The 16902-nt window shown below is 37.6% G+C and overlaps 1 protein-coding gene across 27 annotated transcripts in view; it reads right to left on the bottom strand.

Moving 5' to 3' along the window:
* LOC5579421 (glutamate-gated chloride channel) overlaps positions 1-16902 on the bottom strand; it is a 472520-nt gene that overhangs the window by 123106 nt on the left and 332512 nt on the right. For all 27 annotated transcript variants that reach the window (XM_021842806.1, XM_021842827.1, XM_021842825.1 and 24 more), the window contains one exon: positions 11007-11147. In XM_021842806.1, coding sequence (XP_021698498.1) covers positions 11007-11147 — 141 coding nt within the window. The remainder of the gene's footprint in view (positions 1-11006; positions 11148-16902) is intronic.

Raw genomic sequence — 16902 nt, forward strand, 5'->3', positions numbered from 1 at the left:
TTTGAACAGTTTGTGTGGTTTCGATAGTTCGGGGAAAATTTTCGAGATAGAAAACAGAAACAGTTGGTGATGTTATAATTCGATCATCAATGGTCATGTTTCATTTTGACATAGCAGGATTTTAATTCGGGAAGATATGGCTAGATTTTGTTGGTTCCTGGTGAGGAGTGGTTGGGATTGGAAAACACTTATTCGAGAAGGAAAGATGGTTCAGCACAAAACTAAGTTATGGTTACGAAATCCTACGGGGATGCATTCGTGACATGAAAACCATGGATCGAAACAAGGCTTGGGAGCAGTTTTGAGTAAGGAATATGAGTCGAGGAAAGAGGGCAACATTGAAGATGAATCCAAAGAAGTGTAGTTAGAAAGATTAAACGGAAAATAAAAAGTCTGTCAATTCATCGATTGCATACACATTTATATAGAAGTCAAGACCAAGCGAATGTCGTTTTAATGGCTGATCATTTAGTAAATGTTGTTCAATATGTGTACAATATACAATGTTTCAAGATATTTTGAGATCTTTGATGGCCAAAGTATGTTTGTTTTTATATTTGCGATTTGATTGCATGGAATGGTAAAGGATAAACTCAGAGCATTCCGTTAGAAATAGCTTTAAACAGTATCTTTAAGTTTTCTTCAAATTTGCATAATGGAGTAGTAGTTTCTTATTTAATATATAGTATGTACATGTATTCAGATAATGAAGAAATAAAAAAGAAAGTATATTTGAGTATTGTATTGAAGAAGACAAATGATATTCGAAATACGGGTATCTGTCAACATATATGCAATTAGAACAGAGATCAAAGGTACAATACTTGTATCTACTTTTTTGATTATTTTCATTGAGATCTTGTTCAAATGGTTCGAATACGTAAAAGAGATGCAGATGAGGAATAAATATGTTTATACAAATTAGTAATTATCAAACGACTCTCTATATTTTTATATTTTTCAAACATTAGGGTAGAAGCATCAATTATCGCTATAGTACCACTTATGACTAGTAGAAACATAAATAGATTTATGTTATTGTTCCACTAGAATATAGAATTTCTGTTTTTGTTAGGTAATCAATGAATCAATGAAAGGATGCTGCTTACTGAGAAAAAAGAACAAATTTAGCTGATGAGTAATCAAACTTATTGTTGCAATTTGGAAATCATATTAATATCCGATGATCATTTACTACGATTTCCGAGATGAGCCAGCCTCGGGCTGCAAATCTCGTTAATAAAGATAATAATAATAATTACTACGATTCATTGCCGTTTTCAAAAATGTCACAGCCTCTGATTATTGAGATATTGATTGTTGAAAATGCACAATATATCGATTATGGTCGACTTGCACGCAAGTTTACCAGCTTGTATGCCGGTTTATGTGCCTATTTTGCAACAGAAATCAGTTTATTAGCTCTTAAGAATACGAATAGTTAAAATTTAAATCCTTCCGCTTTTAAAAAGTTATGTTTTGATAGTAAGGAATTGATGATGAATTTTGTATGGAAGTTGTAAGCATGTACAAAAAATTGATTCAATCTATATTTAACCGTGTAATTTGAATAAAAATAATCGCATACAAAAGTTCAAATTAAAATATTTAGCATGCTTGGTGAATTCAATTACAGGAACAGTTGATGAATCAGTTTCAATTCCCTTGAAACATGTAATTTATACAACTTTGACGACCTTTAGTATCAAATTGAGATCTGTTGGATAAGTGACGTAACGGAAGCAGCAACTCCAAATTAATCGGAGACACATAATTTGGTGTTCCGCTGTGTAAACACTATTGCCATAATTGGTGCAAAGACAACGATTTTAAAAATAAATTTTGAGATACATTTGGTCAATTTAAAACTGAAACTATTTAATTCGTCTGTTTTGTAAGGCGTTTCACTAGTAACAACATCGAAAGTCATGCTTACGTTTAAAAAACTATTTGATTATTGCATCCATACTTAATACAGGTGATCTAACAGGCAATACCGTTATTATAATTTGATTAAACTTGATAATCCATTGATCTATCATATGTGTACGGACAAATTATATTTAATTTGCCGCAGCTTCCAGAACCTTTGAATAGCGAATAGAAATCACATGCTTATAAGTAGTTGTAAAAGAATTCTTAATCTAACTATGCAAAGCACTTGGACATTGCCTAGAATCATTGATAACACTGCGGAACACGGTTTTGTCTCAAGAACCAAAATACCGCTATTTACTAAATTAAGGGTTGCTGAGTAAATTGCCGTTTTCAGAAATATCATGGCACGTCTAGTTTTTGAGATATTGACTGTTGAAAATGCTAAATTTGACTGTTTCAGCCAACTTGCATGCAAGTTTTCCAACTTGTACGGCAATTTGTTTGCTCAATTTGTCAAAGAACTCAAACTTTATGTATAGAACAATAATTATCAACGAAGTTCATAATATTTTCGATGGTAAAATGTTATTTTTTGGTGGTTCAGAAAAGTATTGTATTATTCCATATAAGAGAAACGAAGAATTTTATATGAAGACTGCAAACATGTTGAAAAAAATCGATTTCACCCAAATTTTATCGTAAAATTTCAACTGATTTGTATCAATAATGAAAGTTCAAGTCCTATTTAGCATGTTTGGTAGATTATATCACAAAAAAATTTGATAAATCATATTTTAAATTTCATGTAAACATCAATAAAACCAGTGTTTTATACAACTTTGGCGACCTGTAGCTAAAAAATGTGACGTGCTGGAATATTTCTGAGAACGGCATCAGATTCAGCGACCCAAAATCTACTAGAAACACATAATTTGATCCTTGAGACACGCGAAAGTGTCATTATTCTTGAATATTCTATGTATTTCAATCATTATATTCTAGAAAGGCAGATTTGATTTTCTGTTAAGGCTCTAGAGTCCATCATTAGAACCACTCTCACCGTGACATCGTCTCTACTTGAAGGTTTTAAATCAAGAGTTTTGGTTCATGCGAGATTATTATTATTTGAGTTTTGTAAGGAATAGGAAATATCTTACAAGTCCACGCAGGCTTCGTCCTTTGGCAAGTAGGGGAAAAGCACCCAAAAGTTTCAATTTTAGACATCCTATGAAAATTCCTTCAGGAATATTTGGGAGAAAGACTAAATAAAAACTGCACCTTTCAGGGAATTCCGTAGGAATCCTTGGGGAAACTACTTAACGAAGCTATAGGCAAATCCTGAATGAATCTTATATGGAATTTATCAAGTAATTTCTGAAGTAAATTCTACGAGTAATCCCTTGAGTAAATTTCTCAAGTAATCTCTGGGGGAAATCCTGAATGGATTTGTTCGAGATTTTATCTTAGGAACATTTCTGAAGTCAATCTTGGAAGAAAACCTTGAGAAATTACTTGAGCAATCGATAAATTAATCCACTATAAAATTCAAATGAGCTTTTATGAAAAAGTTCCTTAGAATCCCTAAAGTTATACGAGAAAGAATCTCTAGTAAAATTCCGAAATTAATCTTCGAAGGATTTCCTGAGAAAATCCCCTAGCGAATTTCTTGAGATATCTCAGGAGCAATTTCAAAAAGATACTCTGAGGTTGTCCTTGATGTAATTCCTGGAAGAAATCTTCAACGACTGCCTGGAAAAACCCTTGAGAAGTCTTTCTGAGGTTGTCCTTGACTTCTAAAGAAATTCTTTGAGGAACCATCCTAGAGAAAGATAGGAATCCCCAGAGAAACCCTTGAAAACAATTACTACAGGGATCTCACGTAAATCGACATTGGATTTAGTTACTAAGGACTGTTCATTTTATAAAGTGCACACTTTGTTTATGCTATAACTTTTCTATCGTTTTTCTGTGCATCGTTCAACTACTATTCTACAATGCTATGAAAATATAAGATCTTAGAAAATGCTTTTGGTTGAAGAGCTATGTAGTTCTTCCAAAAACTTCTAAGATAAGCTGTTCGTCAAAGTTTAACATTAATTTCCGCAAAACAAAAATCCTAACAACTACCGAAAAGCTAAACATTACATATAATTTGCAATTGGATTAGATGGACAAATTGATGTGAAGATTTGCGAAAAAGTTACACGTCTTCTCAGTGAGAATCGAACTCACGACTCCCCGATCTCTAGTTGGGGCGCGTTAACCACTACGCCATGAGAGGACTCATGAACGCAGAAGTTAACCTGAATTCGATTTCAGCTCAATAATCACGTGGTCCTCTTTCGCAAAGTGCACCTCTTTCGGAAGAATTAGATGCCCATCCAAACACAACGCTTTCTATATATATCCAATGCCTAGCCCGAGAGCGCATTGTTTTTTAGGTATAGGAATAGCACACTACACTAGCCAGCAACTGCGCTGGCTGAGGTTTCTATTGTGTGGGCTTCCAATGGGTCGCGACGTTCTCAAACGACCGGTTACGGAACATGAGTCCGTTGCTCGATAAATACTTGTTTTAATTATGAATCGTGGTTTACGGCCAACCAGCCGAGTGGAAGTTTAACAACTACCGAAAAGCTAAACATTACATATAATTTGCAATTGGATTAGATGGACAAATTGATGTGAAGATTTGCGAAAAAGTTACACGTCTTCTCAGTGAGAATCGAACTCACGACTCCCCGATCTCTAGTTGGGGCGCGTTAACCACTACGCCATGAGAGGACTCATGAACGCAGAAGTTAACCTGAATTCGATTTCAGCTCAATAATCACGTGGTCCTCTTTCGCAAAGTGCACCTCTTTCGGAAGAATTAGATGCCCATCCAAACACAACGCTTTCTATATATATCCAATGCCTAGCCCGAGAGCGCATTGTTTTTTAGGTATAGGAATAGCACACTACACTAGCCAGCAACTGCGCTGGCTGAGGTTTCTATTGTGTGGGCTTCCAATGGGTCGCGACGTTCTCAAACGACCGGTTACGGAACATGAGTCCGTTGCTCGATAAATACTTGTTTTAATTATGAATCGTGGTTTACGGCCAACCAGCCGAGTGGAAGTTTAACAACTACCGAAAAGCTAAACATTACATATAATTTGCAATTGGATTAGATGGACAAATTGATGTGAAGATTTGCGAAAAAGTTACACGTCTTCTCAGTGAGAATCGAACTCACGACTCCCCGATCTATACCTAAAAAACAATGCGCTCTCGGGCTAGGCATTGGATATATATAGAAAGCGTTGTGTTTGGATGGGCATCTAATTCTTCCGAAAGAGGTGCACTTTGCGAAAGAGGACCACGTGATTATTGAGCTGAAATCGAATTCAGGTTAACTTCTGCGTTCATGAGTCCTCTCATGGCGTAGTGGTTAACGCGCCCCAACTAGAGATCGGGGAGTCGTGAGTTCGATTCTCACTGAGAAGACGTGTAACTTTTTCGCAAATCTTCACATCAATTTGTCCATCTAATCCAATTGCAAATTATATGTAATGTTTAGCTTTTCGGTAGTTGTTAAACTTCCACTCGGCTGGTTGGCCGTAAACCACGATTCATAATTAAAACAAGTAAAAATCCTAATTTTTTTGAACAAATTGTATGTTTGTATCCTTTACTATTCTACTAAAGGTAAAGCTTCAAAAATCAATTATATTCCACAATTCTCTGACATTAGTTAACTTTAGTGATTTACCCATTTATGGCCAAATATGTTGATACACCATCCTTTCACTCCCAGCAAAAGAGTAAAGTAAAAAGCGTGTTCAAAACTAGTTTGGATTACTAAAAAAACTATATTTGTATGAACGAGAGCTAAATCGTGAGTTTAAATCACAGTCTTAAGTATAAATTTTACTGATAATGGTAGGTTTACTACAAAATCTCATACTCTTAAAATCATGTACGCATATTTATCGATCTACAGCAAATTGTTAACGGTTTTCTCCGAATATTTCAGTTGGTAATCTCAGAATAACACATTATGAAAATAATATGTGGAAAATAAAATCGATTTTATTTCAGCAGTGTTGCCAATTTTGATGATTTTCAATGTACTTTGAAAGGTATTCTAAGAATAAAGCAATTGTGTTTCTATTGTGCTTTAAATGTGACGTGGGTACTTAATAAGTAACTCTGTAAAGGCGTATGTTATTTTTCATTTTAATACTATATTAGCACTGCCCCCAGGACTTACTTTTAACAAAAAAAAAATTCTACTCATATGAATTGCCTTCAAATTTAAAATATTTTTCTTTTTTAAATATAGGGGGAAAATGATTTTATTATATCTGTAAAATTGTTGCTCCAAAAATAACTTGATTTTTTCCATCAGACTTCTGATTGATGATGCTTTCGAAAAACAAGCCTTTTTTGAAAATAAAAAATATAAATTGTTGAATTGTCCAGCTTATTTCTAACAATCATTGATTTTGATAACCTCCAATAACCAACCATTTCAATCGTTGTTCCATTTTCGTGTGAAATTTAATTATTTCAGAAAATTTTTACTATCACAACATTGTACAATCTAGTTGAACGATATGCAGAAAACCGATTGAAATTTCATTGATAAATTAAAAACATACAGCATGCACAAGGTGTCCACTTTATAAAATGAACAGTCCTTATACGAAATCAGGGAAAAGTGAAATTTTTTTCTAACCGGAAGCCAAGGTGATTTTCCCGATAGAACCGCTCCATAATTGGTACAAAAATGCTCTATGCCCTGGGGAGTCGAGACAATTTCCAACCTGAAAAGATCTTCGCTGGGGTAAAATTAAATCCTGGCAGCCACTATTGATACATTATTCAGAGATACACACAGGAAAAAAATCTCAAATTTACATTGCCGTAAACTTTTATGATTGCCATTAAAACGGATTATAACTGAATATTCAACGATAAATAATGTTAACTGCCTCATTGCATTCGGAAATGCTTGCAATCTTGAATGGAAATGAAATATTTCATGATATTATATTCAATATTCGCCAATATTGCATGCTTGCAACATTCTTTGAGGAAAGACATTTTGCGAACAACACACCAAAAAAAGTCTTAGATTTACACGTAACGTAATTTTAGCTTCAATCATGCAAAGCCATTTCTCAAGTATTATGCAATGATTAAACCTACAAACACATCTATTATATCCAACATTGCTAGCAAAATCCTTAATATTGAACGCGAAACGTCTTCTCTTAAAGAACGTTGCATGCAAAACGGCTTGGTTTACATGATTTTAACGCTGAAAATTTAATCATAAATAATGCACATCAAATGACAAGCCATCGATCCATCCATGTGCATTATATATAATAGAATATTCAGCGTAGAATCATGTAAACCAAGCATTCTTGTTTGTAATTTCACTTTCAAGATGCAAGAAAACATGCAATATTGTCGAATGTTGGATGTAAGATAATGAAATGTTTCAGTTTCACTCAAGATTGCAAGCATTTTTAAATGCAATGAGACAGCTTACATTATGTATCGTTGAATATTCAGTTATAACTCGTTTTACTTGATTATCATAAAAGTTTACGTGTCACGTAAATTTAAGATTTTTTTGCTGTGAATTTTTAGAATTTAAATAGCTGAGATTGTAGAATTTATCATTAGATAATACATTACTGAATCTGAATACGCGTGACGTGTGCATCTATGTTTTTTTTGGTGTGCATTCACATTTTTTTCGTGCGAGTCTGTCACGATACCTCTTTTGAATTCTTCCAGGCGTTTAAGCTTTTACTTCCAATATTGCTAAAAATCCTAAAAATTGTGCGCTTAACGTCTTCTGTCAAAGAATGTTGCAAGCGAAACTTATCGGTTAACAAGATGGATGCAGCATTATTTTTGACAGATTGTTCAGCGAAGAATTGTGTAAACCGAACGTTATCGTTTGCAATTTCACCTTCAATGCAAGAAAGCATGCAATTTTAGCAAACATCGGATGCAAGATCGTAAAATGTTTCAGTTTCACTCAAGATTGCAAGCATTCCTGAATGCAATGAGGCAGTTTACATTGTTTATCGTTGAATATTAAGTTGTTATTCGTTTTACAAAACAATCGTTAAAGTTTACGTGCCATATAAATTTAAGATTTTTTTGCTGTGTGGATTTGGAATTTGAATTCTTGAAGAAAACTTTGGGTGATTTCCTGAGGTAATACCAGCAACGACAACTGGAAGGATTGGTTTAAGAAATCCAGAAGGAAACTTTAGTGGAATATTTAAATTAATCCCTGGTACAATTCCTGGAGGCATCCGTGGAGGGATTCTTGGAGCCTTTCCTAGAAGAATAAATGGTGGAATTCCTGGAGGAATCCCTGATCAGACAGAGCCACGAACTTGAATGAAATTTCAATTGCGATTGCTCACAAAACCAAAAAATCATGTGCTTTTTCGAGCTCAAATCAACAAAAAAGGGGAACCTAGTAGTTTGAGCTATAAATATTCAGATTTTTGGGTGGCGCAAGCGACTTAAAGGTTATGAAATCTGACGTTCAATGTAGTTTTCATAACCATATTATTCTCCAACCAATTTTGATGTTCCAGCATCATCCAATTTGATACTAAAAAAAATTTAAATTAATTTTATTTTATAGAGAATTATACTGAGAGCTTTAATATTGGTTAAAAATAACGAAGTTATGAAGACTACACTGATGGTTATATTTTATTACTTGAAAATTCACCTTCAACTTGCGCACCTCTAAATATTAATATTTTTGACTCAAAATTTTAGGTTTCTCTTGTTATACGATTTGAATTCACAAGAGCGAACGAGTTTCTGTTGCTGAGACGAATAAGCCGTACCCTAATCAGCAGTTTATGTTTAAACATGTTTTGTAACCAGTCCACCAAAAATGAACTTTTTCTATCGTTTGGCATAGGAAAATATTCGAGACAAGTCCTGTGAAGAATATCACACCATCGTGAATGCTTTTGAATTCATCGTCGCACAAATATTAAATTTGATGTCTGCATGATACATAATTATAAATGGCATGCTTCTAAATCTTTTTTTGTGAGGAAAAAGCGACAGATGTAAACCATGTTCAAAACGAAAAACAGTCTAGAAATACTGTACGATTAAATCCATTCTTTGGGCCATACTGCACTTGAAAAGAGCTATAATCACCGGTAGGTCATTCCGATTGTTTATAAGTTTTTTTTCTCACGTTTATAATTTTGTGTAATTATCGCGGGCCGAATCCCGGTAACTACTCTGGCTCATCATTCCATACTCTGTATTAATTCTTGTCTCCTGTTTTATTATATAACAACGAAATAAAGCGATTAACGTTTGAATAAAAGAAAATGGCCTGAACAACGATACATCAACGGTCATCCAAATATCATCAAAAGATTTTTCTTTTAATCAGTTTTTTTCTGACTGCTAAATGCTGAATAATGAAAAGAAGTAGCTACTTTTGAATTCGTTTATTTGTCATACATAGTATTATTCTCAGATATTAAATAAGACTTCTCCTACCTAGAGAAAGGTATTGAAAATTGCAATACGTTAAATTTTAAAATTTGATCCACCGATAGGCCAATTATAGGCCAAAGGCAAGGTAAATTCAGTTTGTGTTATCATAAGTCGTACACATGACACTAGCGCTTGGATATTGTATCTCTATAGAAATGCATATGGCAAATTGAAAAATTAAGTACGTCTCATGTCGTATATATACAATTTCCAAAAAATTGTTTAACGTCACCAAACAGTACGAAATCTGCGGATCAATCTTTTGTCGTAAAACTATATTGTACATTCCCGTACAAGCAAACCAAAAAAATGGACATGCAACAAGACCGGTTTGAAAGCTGTGAAATCTTCCGTAACAAAACAGAACCAGAGAAGATGTATCAGACCAGTGTTGAATATTCTCAATATAAAAAAAACTAGGAAAAGTTGTTCGTCCCGGACTGTTACTCCGGGATAACACCCTATGTGCAAGCTTGAAATAGTAGTTTACGGAACAAGTTGCAGAAAGATGATTTTTACAGCACGAGTCGTAAATTTATCCTACGAGGCTTGCCGAGTAGGATAATTACGACGAGTGCTGTAAAAATCGAGTTCTGCAACGAGTTACGTACAACATTTTTTGCAATTTCGTAGAAGACCACTTGAGGGTATCAGAAATTATATAGGAATGCATTCACCATCATTTTACAATTTCTGAGAAATTGTTGTGTTATGATTCATTACGCAACTCAAAACAGTTGCGTAATGAGAAAGCGTTGCGTAATGAATCATTACAGCACTGGTTTCAGTTAGGTAATTACTATTCCCGCACTGTATACTTCAGTGCAGGAAAGTAGGCCGTTTCATGACAGATTAGCGTGATGGAAAACAGCCTATTACGATGAGAAATTGCAAAAAAGTTTCTTTCCGCATTGAAACATTTTTTTTTCTTCTGGCTCCCGGTTGGGTTATCTGTACAACAATGGAAGAAGGCAGATGAGATGATTCTATAGACAAAAGTGGATAAGTTGATGTTGAAAGTTGAGTTCGGTTTTGATTCCTGGTGGCCATTGGAAGCGTTTTTTTTTCGTGATGAAGCCGATAACAATGCTGAAGATGTTCGTCCCTTAGCATGGCTTAACGCATGACAAGTTTATGTAGTTCAGACATTTTGATGATTGTACGAACGAAATAAGTTAAATTATTACAACAAAAAGCTTAATGAAAATAAAGAAACAGAAGCTTTAAAATAGGTAAAACAGCTAACGAAACACTATCGTAGGGGATAAGGCGTGGGATGGGTTGAAAAGTTCAGTTTTTGTCTCTGGCGGGTGGAAGGATGGCCCTAGAAGCGGGTCAAGCAGATATGTGTTAGACAGAGTTGAATCGTGAAATTGTGATCGGAATACGGGAGCGAGGGTAAAAGAGTGGGTGTAAGAAAATAAAAGCTCTAAAAGTGGAACTTTTTGATCGTTGTTAGTATAGAAAAGGGATCTCTTGACGCATATACACATATTTTCCAGAAGTTTGTGGAAAGTATTGGTATAGTGTAGAGACAGAAGGGGAATGCAAGGAACGAAAGGAAGCTAACTCACCTCTCCAGCTGGCTTTAATGGGGCAGGTAATTGTTTGGTTCTGGATCAAGTACGCATTCAGAGTCGTCAACGAAGGGCTCTTCCGGAGAGTGTCCTCGTCGTTCTTCCAGACATACCGTATCGCTGACTGTTCGTATGATACTGTGGGGAAAGGAAAATAAATATGTTGTTACATTTACGGTAGCTTGAATAATTAGAAGTAAACAGTCATATTTCATTTTTTCTAGTTTAAGCTCTTAATAACCAGAGTCACAAATTTGTTCGAGAATAGACCAAAAGGCACATGTCAATGTTGATTATTGGATAACTTTTGTAGTTCAACTTTAAATATTCTTTCAAGTATATGACACGGCACCCAAATAACCATAGCAGTAAACACGCAGCTATTCTTATTCTTCTTCTTCTTCTTCTTTTCTGGCCCACTAGCACCATTCGGCGCCAGTTGTTGTTTAACGTTGACTGGGTCTAGGATCGAAGCCATCAAATCCCAACGCCCAGAAAGACAGCCACACACACATGGGATATACATATGGGCCGAAACCAAGGGCTTTACTTCCCTTCCGAAGGAAGACGTGATCAGCAAGGATTTTGTGTCTCAGAAAATCCCGACGGCGTCAACGATAATTGATACCCAGCAGACTGGGGTCACACGTGCAATCACGTTTACCGCTACAAATTGCTTCTTCAGATCATTTTTCGCCATCTTTTGCGGCTAGCAAGCAGATTTGTGGTAAGTTATCAATTTATTGGCCAAACAACAGGCCAAATATTTGCGGCAGATCCTTCAAATGTGTCCTGAATATCGAGTTGCTATGCATCAACTATTCATCAATTTTTAACTAATGAACAATGCACTAAGTGACGTGGCCAAGCCACGAAAGCTGTCTGAAGTAACACCCGCTTCTTTTCTCGAGGTCGGCTAATCGACAATAGGAATGGGTAATACCATCCTACACGGAAGACTATCTGCATACAGTACTAAGTGAAGATATAGAGTGCGTTATCGGACTTGTTTGAAAAACACTCAATGGACTTTGACAAGGCGACGGTCTTTAATAAATATAGACTGTTCATATGCTTCGCAGACGACGTTGTGTTCGTCTTAGAATGTTCCAGGCTATTGCCGAACAGCAAACCTGGCTGGAACTTAATGCCCAAAAGGTTGGATTGTGGTCAATACGATGAGGAATAAGAACCTGCTGACAGAAAAAAAACTAGTGTGACAGATCTCGTATTGGCAGAATTGGGGCAATCAATAGCAATAATTTCGAGGTTGAAGAAGAGTTCGTTTACCTTGGATCATTAGTGACAGCGGATAACTGCAGCATAGAAATTTGAAGACGCACTATTACCGGAAGCCGTCCTTACAATGGATTGCGTAAGACCCTGAAATCTGGTAAACTCACCTCCGTACTAAGTGTACCGTCTACATCAAATTTGTGAGACAAAATTTATAGACAAATACGTAAGTGAATCCATCCTTTTGAAGCCCGTCGCTGATCAACATTACAACAGCTAGCGAAGAATACACGCACAGTGACCATTAGCCTGGGACACGGTTATATGAAAAATTTAGATTCTCGCTCCAGTCCACTTTTTGGATTGCATTTAGGTCCCATAACAACTTGCAAAATTTCAGCTCGATCGGAAAAACTATATTTTAGCGCCAGCCGTTCAAAGTTTGTATGGGATTTACTATGGGAAAACTTACTTTTACAAAGAAAAATCGCCAAAAATCGCCCATTGTCCTCTATAAAAATTCTGAATTCAGATCTAAACAGGTTTTTCTAGGATGAACAACATTGCCGAAGACCGCGAAGCAATCCGATGCTTGTGAAAAAAGTTATTAAGCATAGACTATTCGGAAATTTTGCCCGATTTTGTTATTATTGTTATTCCTTTACGTGTTAATGAACGTCGCCTTGCCAATAGGTTTTCATTGAATAACTTTTTTCACAAGTGTTGGATTGTTTCGCGGTCTTCAGCAATATTCTTCATCGTAAAAATACCTATCGAGGTCTATGTTCAGAATTTTTATAGAGGACAATGGGCGACCTCTAGCGATTTTTCTTTGTAAAAGTAAGTTTTCCCATAGTAAATCCCATACAAAATTTGAACGGCTGGCGCTAAAATATAGTTTCTCCGATCGAGCTGAAATTTTGCACAGTTGTTATGGGACCTAAATGCAATCCAAAAAGTGGACTGGAGCGAGAATCTAAATTTTGTCCCACACTAGTGACCATCAAGCGATCCACAACTGCGTTGACCAGAGAAGCTGTTCAGTATGGCAGAGGAGAAATGGAGAACGTAGATGGAAGACGAAACATTCAGAAAAGAATCTTTTCGTCGAAGCGCTCTGAACAGTAAGTTGGCGAGAGCGTGTGACTATGCCGAGAATATTGGAGCCAAGGAATCTGCGGCGTCCTGCCCACTGGTGGAACGACAGACACAACACCATCGGTGAAGCCTGCTTAAGAGCTAGAAGACGAGCTAGAAGACGAGCTAGATTCGAAACCAGCATGGAAGAGCGTAAACAACGGGGAATAGGGTGATCAAAGTATTTTGGATAGACCGTTACGCGTATATAATTTGGCCATTTACGGCAAAATTAAATGGAGGTGGCCAAATTATATACGCGTAACGCTCTGTCCAAAACACATAGAACACCCTAGCGACGATTGAAACAAACTGCTACAAGGAGTTGTGCCGGGAAGCTAACGCAAATCCCTGGGGCAACGCCTATCGAGATATGATGGCGAAGATAACGCCGAGCTTATAACGGTTGCGAAAGGATTGAAGCTGAACAAAGCTCCCGGACCAGATGGTATCCCTAACGTAGCGCTAAAAACAGCACTCTTGGCGTTCCCAGATATATTTAGGACAGCGTTGCATAAGTGCCTAGCGGAAGGCTGCTTCCCAGACAGATGGAAGGTGCAGAAGCTGATGTTGCTGCCAAAACCGGGAAAACCACCAGGAGATCCTGCTTCATGTAGACCAATATGCTTGTTGGATACTCTTGGTAAGCTTCTGGATAAGGTCATTCTCGGTAGGCTGACAATCTACACGGAAGACGAGAACGGATTGTCGTAAAGGCAGTTCGGATTCCGTAGAAAGTCTTCGATGGTAAATGCTATTCGGACGGTCATCCCGTGTAAGGACAAAGCGTCCAAGCAGAAGAGGAGCGGCAATCGATACTACGCAGTGGTAACGATAGATGTTGAGAACGCGTTCAACAGTGCCAGTTGGGAGGCAATCGGTTTACGACACAAACCAGAGACGGATGTCAACCAAGGCGGGAGTTCCACAGGTTTCCATACATGGTCCAACACTGTGGAATATGATGTACCATGGAGTGCGAATCTTGACACTGTCGAATGGAATCGAGATCGTCAGGTTCGCAGACAACGCCATTCTAGCGAAACTGGTGAGACTGCGAAGAAGGTGGAGATGCTGACGGCGGAATCGCTAGACATGATTGAATCGTGGATGACTGGAGTCAAGCAGGAGTTGGTTCACCACAAAACGGAGGTGATGCTGATGCCCAACATTGGAGAACCAAGGAGCAGTACCAAACGGGGGGAACCAAACGTAACCAAGAGAAGCTGGCAGGTACGTTCCGGCTTATGGCTAAACGGGTGGCGAGTGACAACCGCACTATATCGTCAGAGGCAGTGTAAGTTATCACCAGAATGATCCCCATCTGCATTACTCTGGTTGAGGATATAGCATGCTACCAGCAAAGGAACTCAAAGAATGTAAGGAATACCATCAGAATGGATACAATAGCCAAGTGGCAGTAGAAGTGGAATAAATCGGAGAAAGGAAGGTGGACACACAGGCTCACGTGTCGGTATGGACGATCAGAAAACACGAAGATCTCAACTTCTTCCTGATCCAGTTTTTATCACGCCATGGATGTTTCTGGAAATATCTGCACAGATCCGGACACGCAGACTCTCCACACTGTCCGGTCTGTCCAAATATCGAAGAGACCCCGGAGCATGTTATATTCGACTGCCCTAGATTGAGGGATACACGAAGCGAAATCAGAAGCCGGAAGCGTCCTAGATCCGGACAACATTGTGCAGAACATGTGCCAGCATGAAAGTACTTGGAATGCGGTGGACAGAGGGATAACTAAGATTTTGTCGTCGCTGCAAAGGAGATGGTGTGAAGAGCAGAGAGCTCCGGGCTGCGATCGGAATAGGCTAGAACCTCCGTCGGGTACTAGAACGAGTAGAGCGGGCGTAGCGTAGTTTCGTCTTCGGGGCGCCTGCAAACCGGAAGTCATTCTCCGAAGTAGGCTGAGTCCACCGCCTGGGACTAGCTGAGTAATTCGCGAAATAGCACCGGCAAATGATCGTTGGGGCGCCTGTGAACCGGAAGCTTCCCATCACCGGAGTCGCAGGACCGACCTCGGAAACAGCCCGGATAGCATCGGTTCGGGAGATCTTTTGAACGCCGTTTGCTAAGGATCATCTCTGGCGATGCATGTGAAAACATCGTGTGGAGGAGGAGTATGAACCACGGCCTGACGCAACTCTTTGGCGACCCCAGTATCCAGCAAGTCGTAGAAGCTGGAAGGGTACAATGGGTGGGAATGCCGGACAACAGTGCCACGAAAATGGTGTTGGCGTTGAATTAAGCGGATATAAAACGCAAAGGAGCACCGTGAGCTAGGTAGATCAACAAAATGGAGCAAGACGAAGACGTGGAACATTTAGGAAACTGAAGACAAACAGCTTTTATATAATTGGAGGAACATTGTAATGCAGCTGTGGTCCTCAGAGATGTTGAACCAGAAAAGCTACCCGAGCAAAGTCCAACATCAAAAAGAAAGCATGTCGAAAACATATCATGTTTTCAGCATCAATTTAATATCATAATTTGATATCAATTTATCATTACTTTATTTGATATCATATTTTGTTTTCGTTCTGCTATCATTTTAAATTTTTGGTAAAGTTATAATTTTGATAAATTATAAATTTATTTGTGCTACATGCATAAACAATATGAGAATACAGTGATACCTCCTTGAGTCGATGTTCCATGACTCGATATCGACTCATGGAACCATACTAAAAACAAAATTTCATGGTTACTATGATGGTCCCTAGAAGCAGCTTTCCAAAGGATTGCTGTTCCATGACTCGATATTTCCATGAGTCGATGGTCCCTTCAATATCGACTCATGGAGGTTTCACTGTATAAAAATAAAACAAGCATCTTGACGCCGATTCGTTTCGTTATCAAACGAAAACATGTATATCTCAGTGTATTCTCAATTTGCTGTCCATGATAGCAAAAGCAGTTTTCAATTTGATTTCATGTTTTGAATTTGTTTATCGGCATATCGGTATATTTTGCTCGAAGTAAGAGGGAGCATGGAGAAGAAAGCAATGAATACTAGATGGATAGGTACCGTAAGGGAACGGCGAGAGAAATCGGATTTTAGATGAAACAGTATTACTTGAAACGTTCTTCCTTGTGGCTAACGTCCCCTATGGAAACGGCTTGATGTGTTTTGATTTCATGGGAACATTTTTCTGCTCTCAGTTTGGTATTTTAACCGTTAAAACGATTTAAATGACAACAAACTGAGCTATCGAAATTTACGACATCACAACATCAAAATTAGTTTTCAATATGATCTCAAGCTTTGCTCGGGTAGTATGTTATGTTCAAATTCTTCTTCTTCTTCTTCTTCTTTTTGGCATTACGTCTTCAATGGGACAGAGCCTGCTTCTCAGCTTAGTGTTCAATGAGCGCTTCCACAGTTATTAACTGAAAGCTTTCTTCCAAAGTTACCATTTTCGCATTTGTGTATCGTATGGCAAGTACGATGATACTCTATGCCCAGGGAAGTCAAGAAAATTTCCATTACGAAAAGATG

This window comes from Aedes aegypti, chromosome 2 (assembly GCF_002204515.2).
Source record: "Aedes aegypti strain LVP_AGWG chromosome 2, AaegL5.0 Primary Assembly, whole genome shotgun sequence".
In the NCBI taxonomy this organism is placed as follows: domain Eukaryota; kingdom Metazoa; phylum Arthropoda; class Insecta; order Diptera; family Culicidae; genus Aedes; species Aedes aegypti.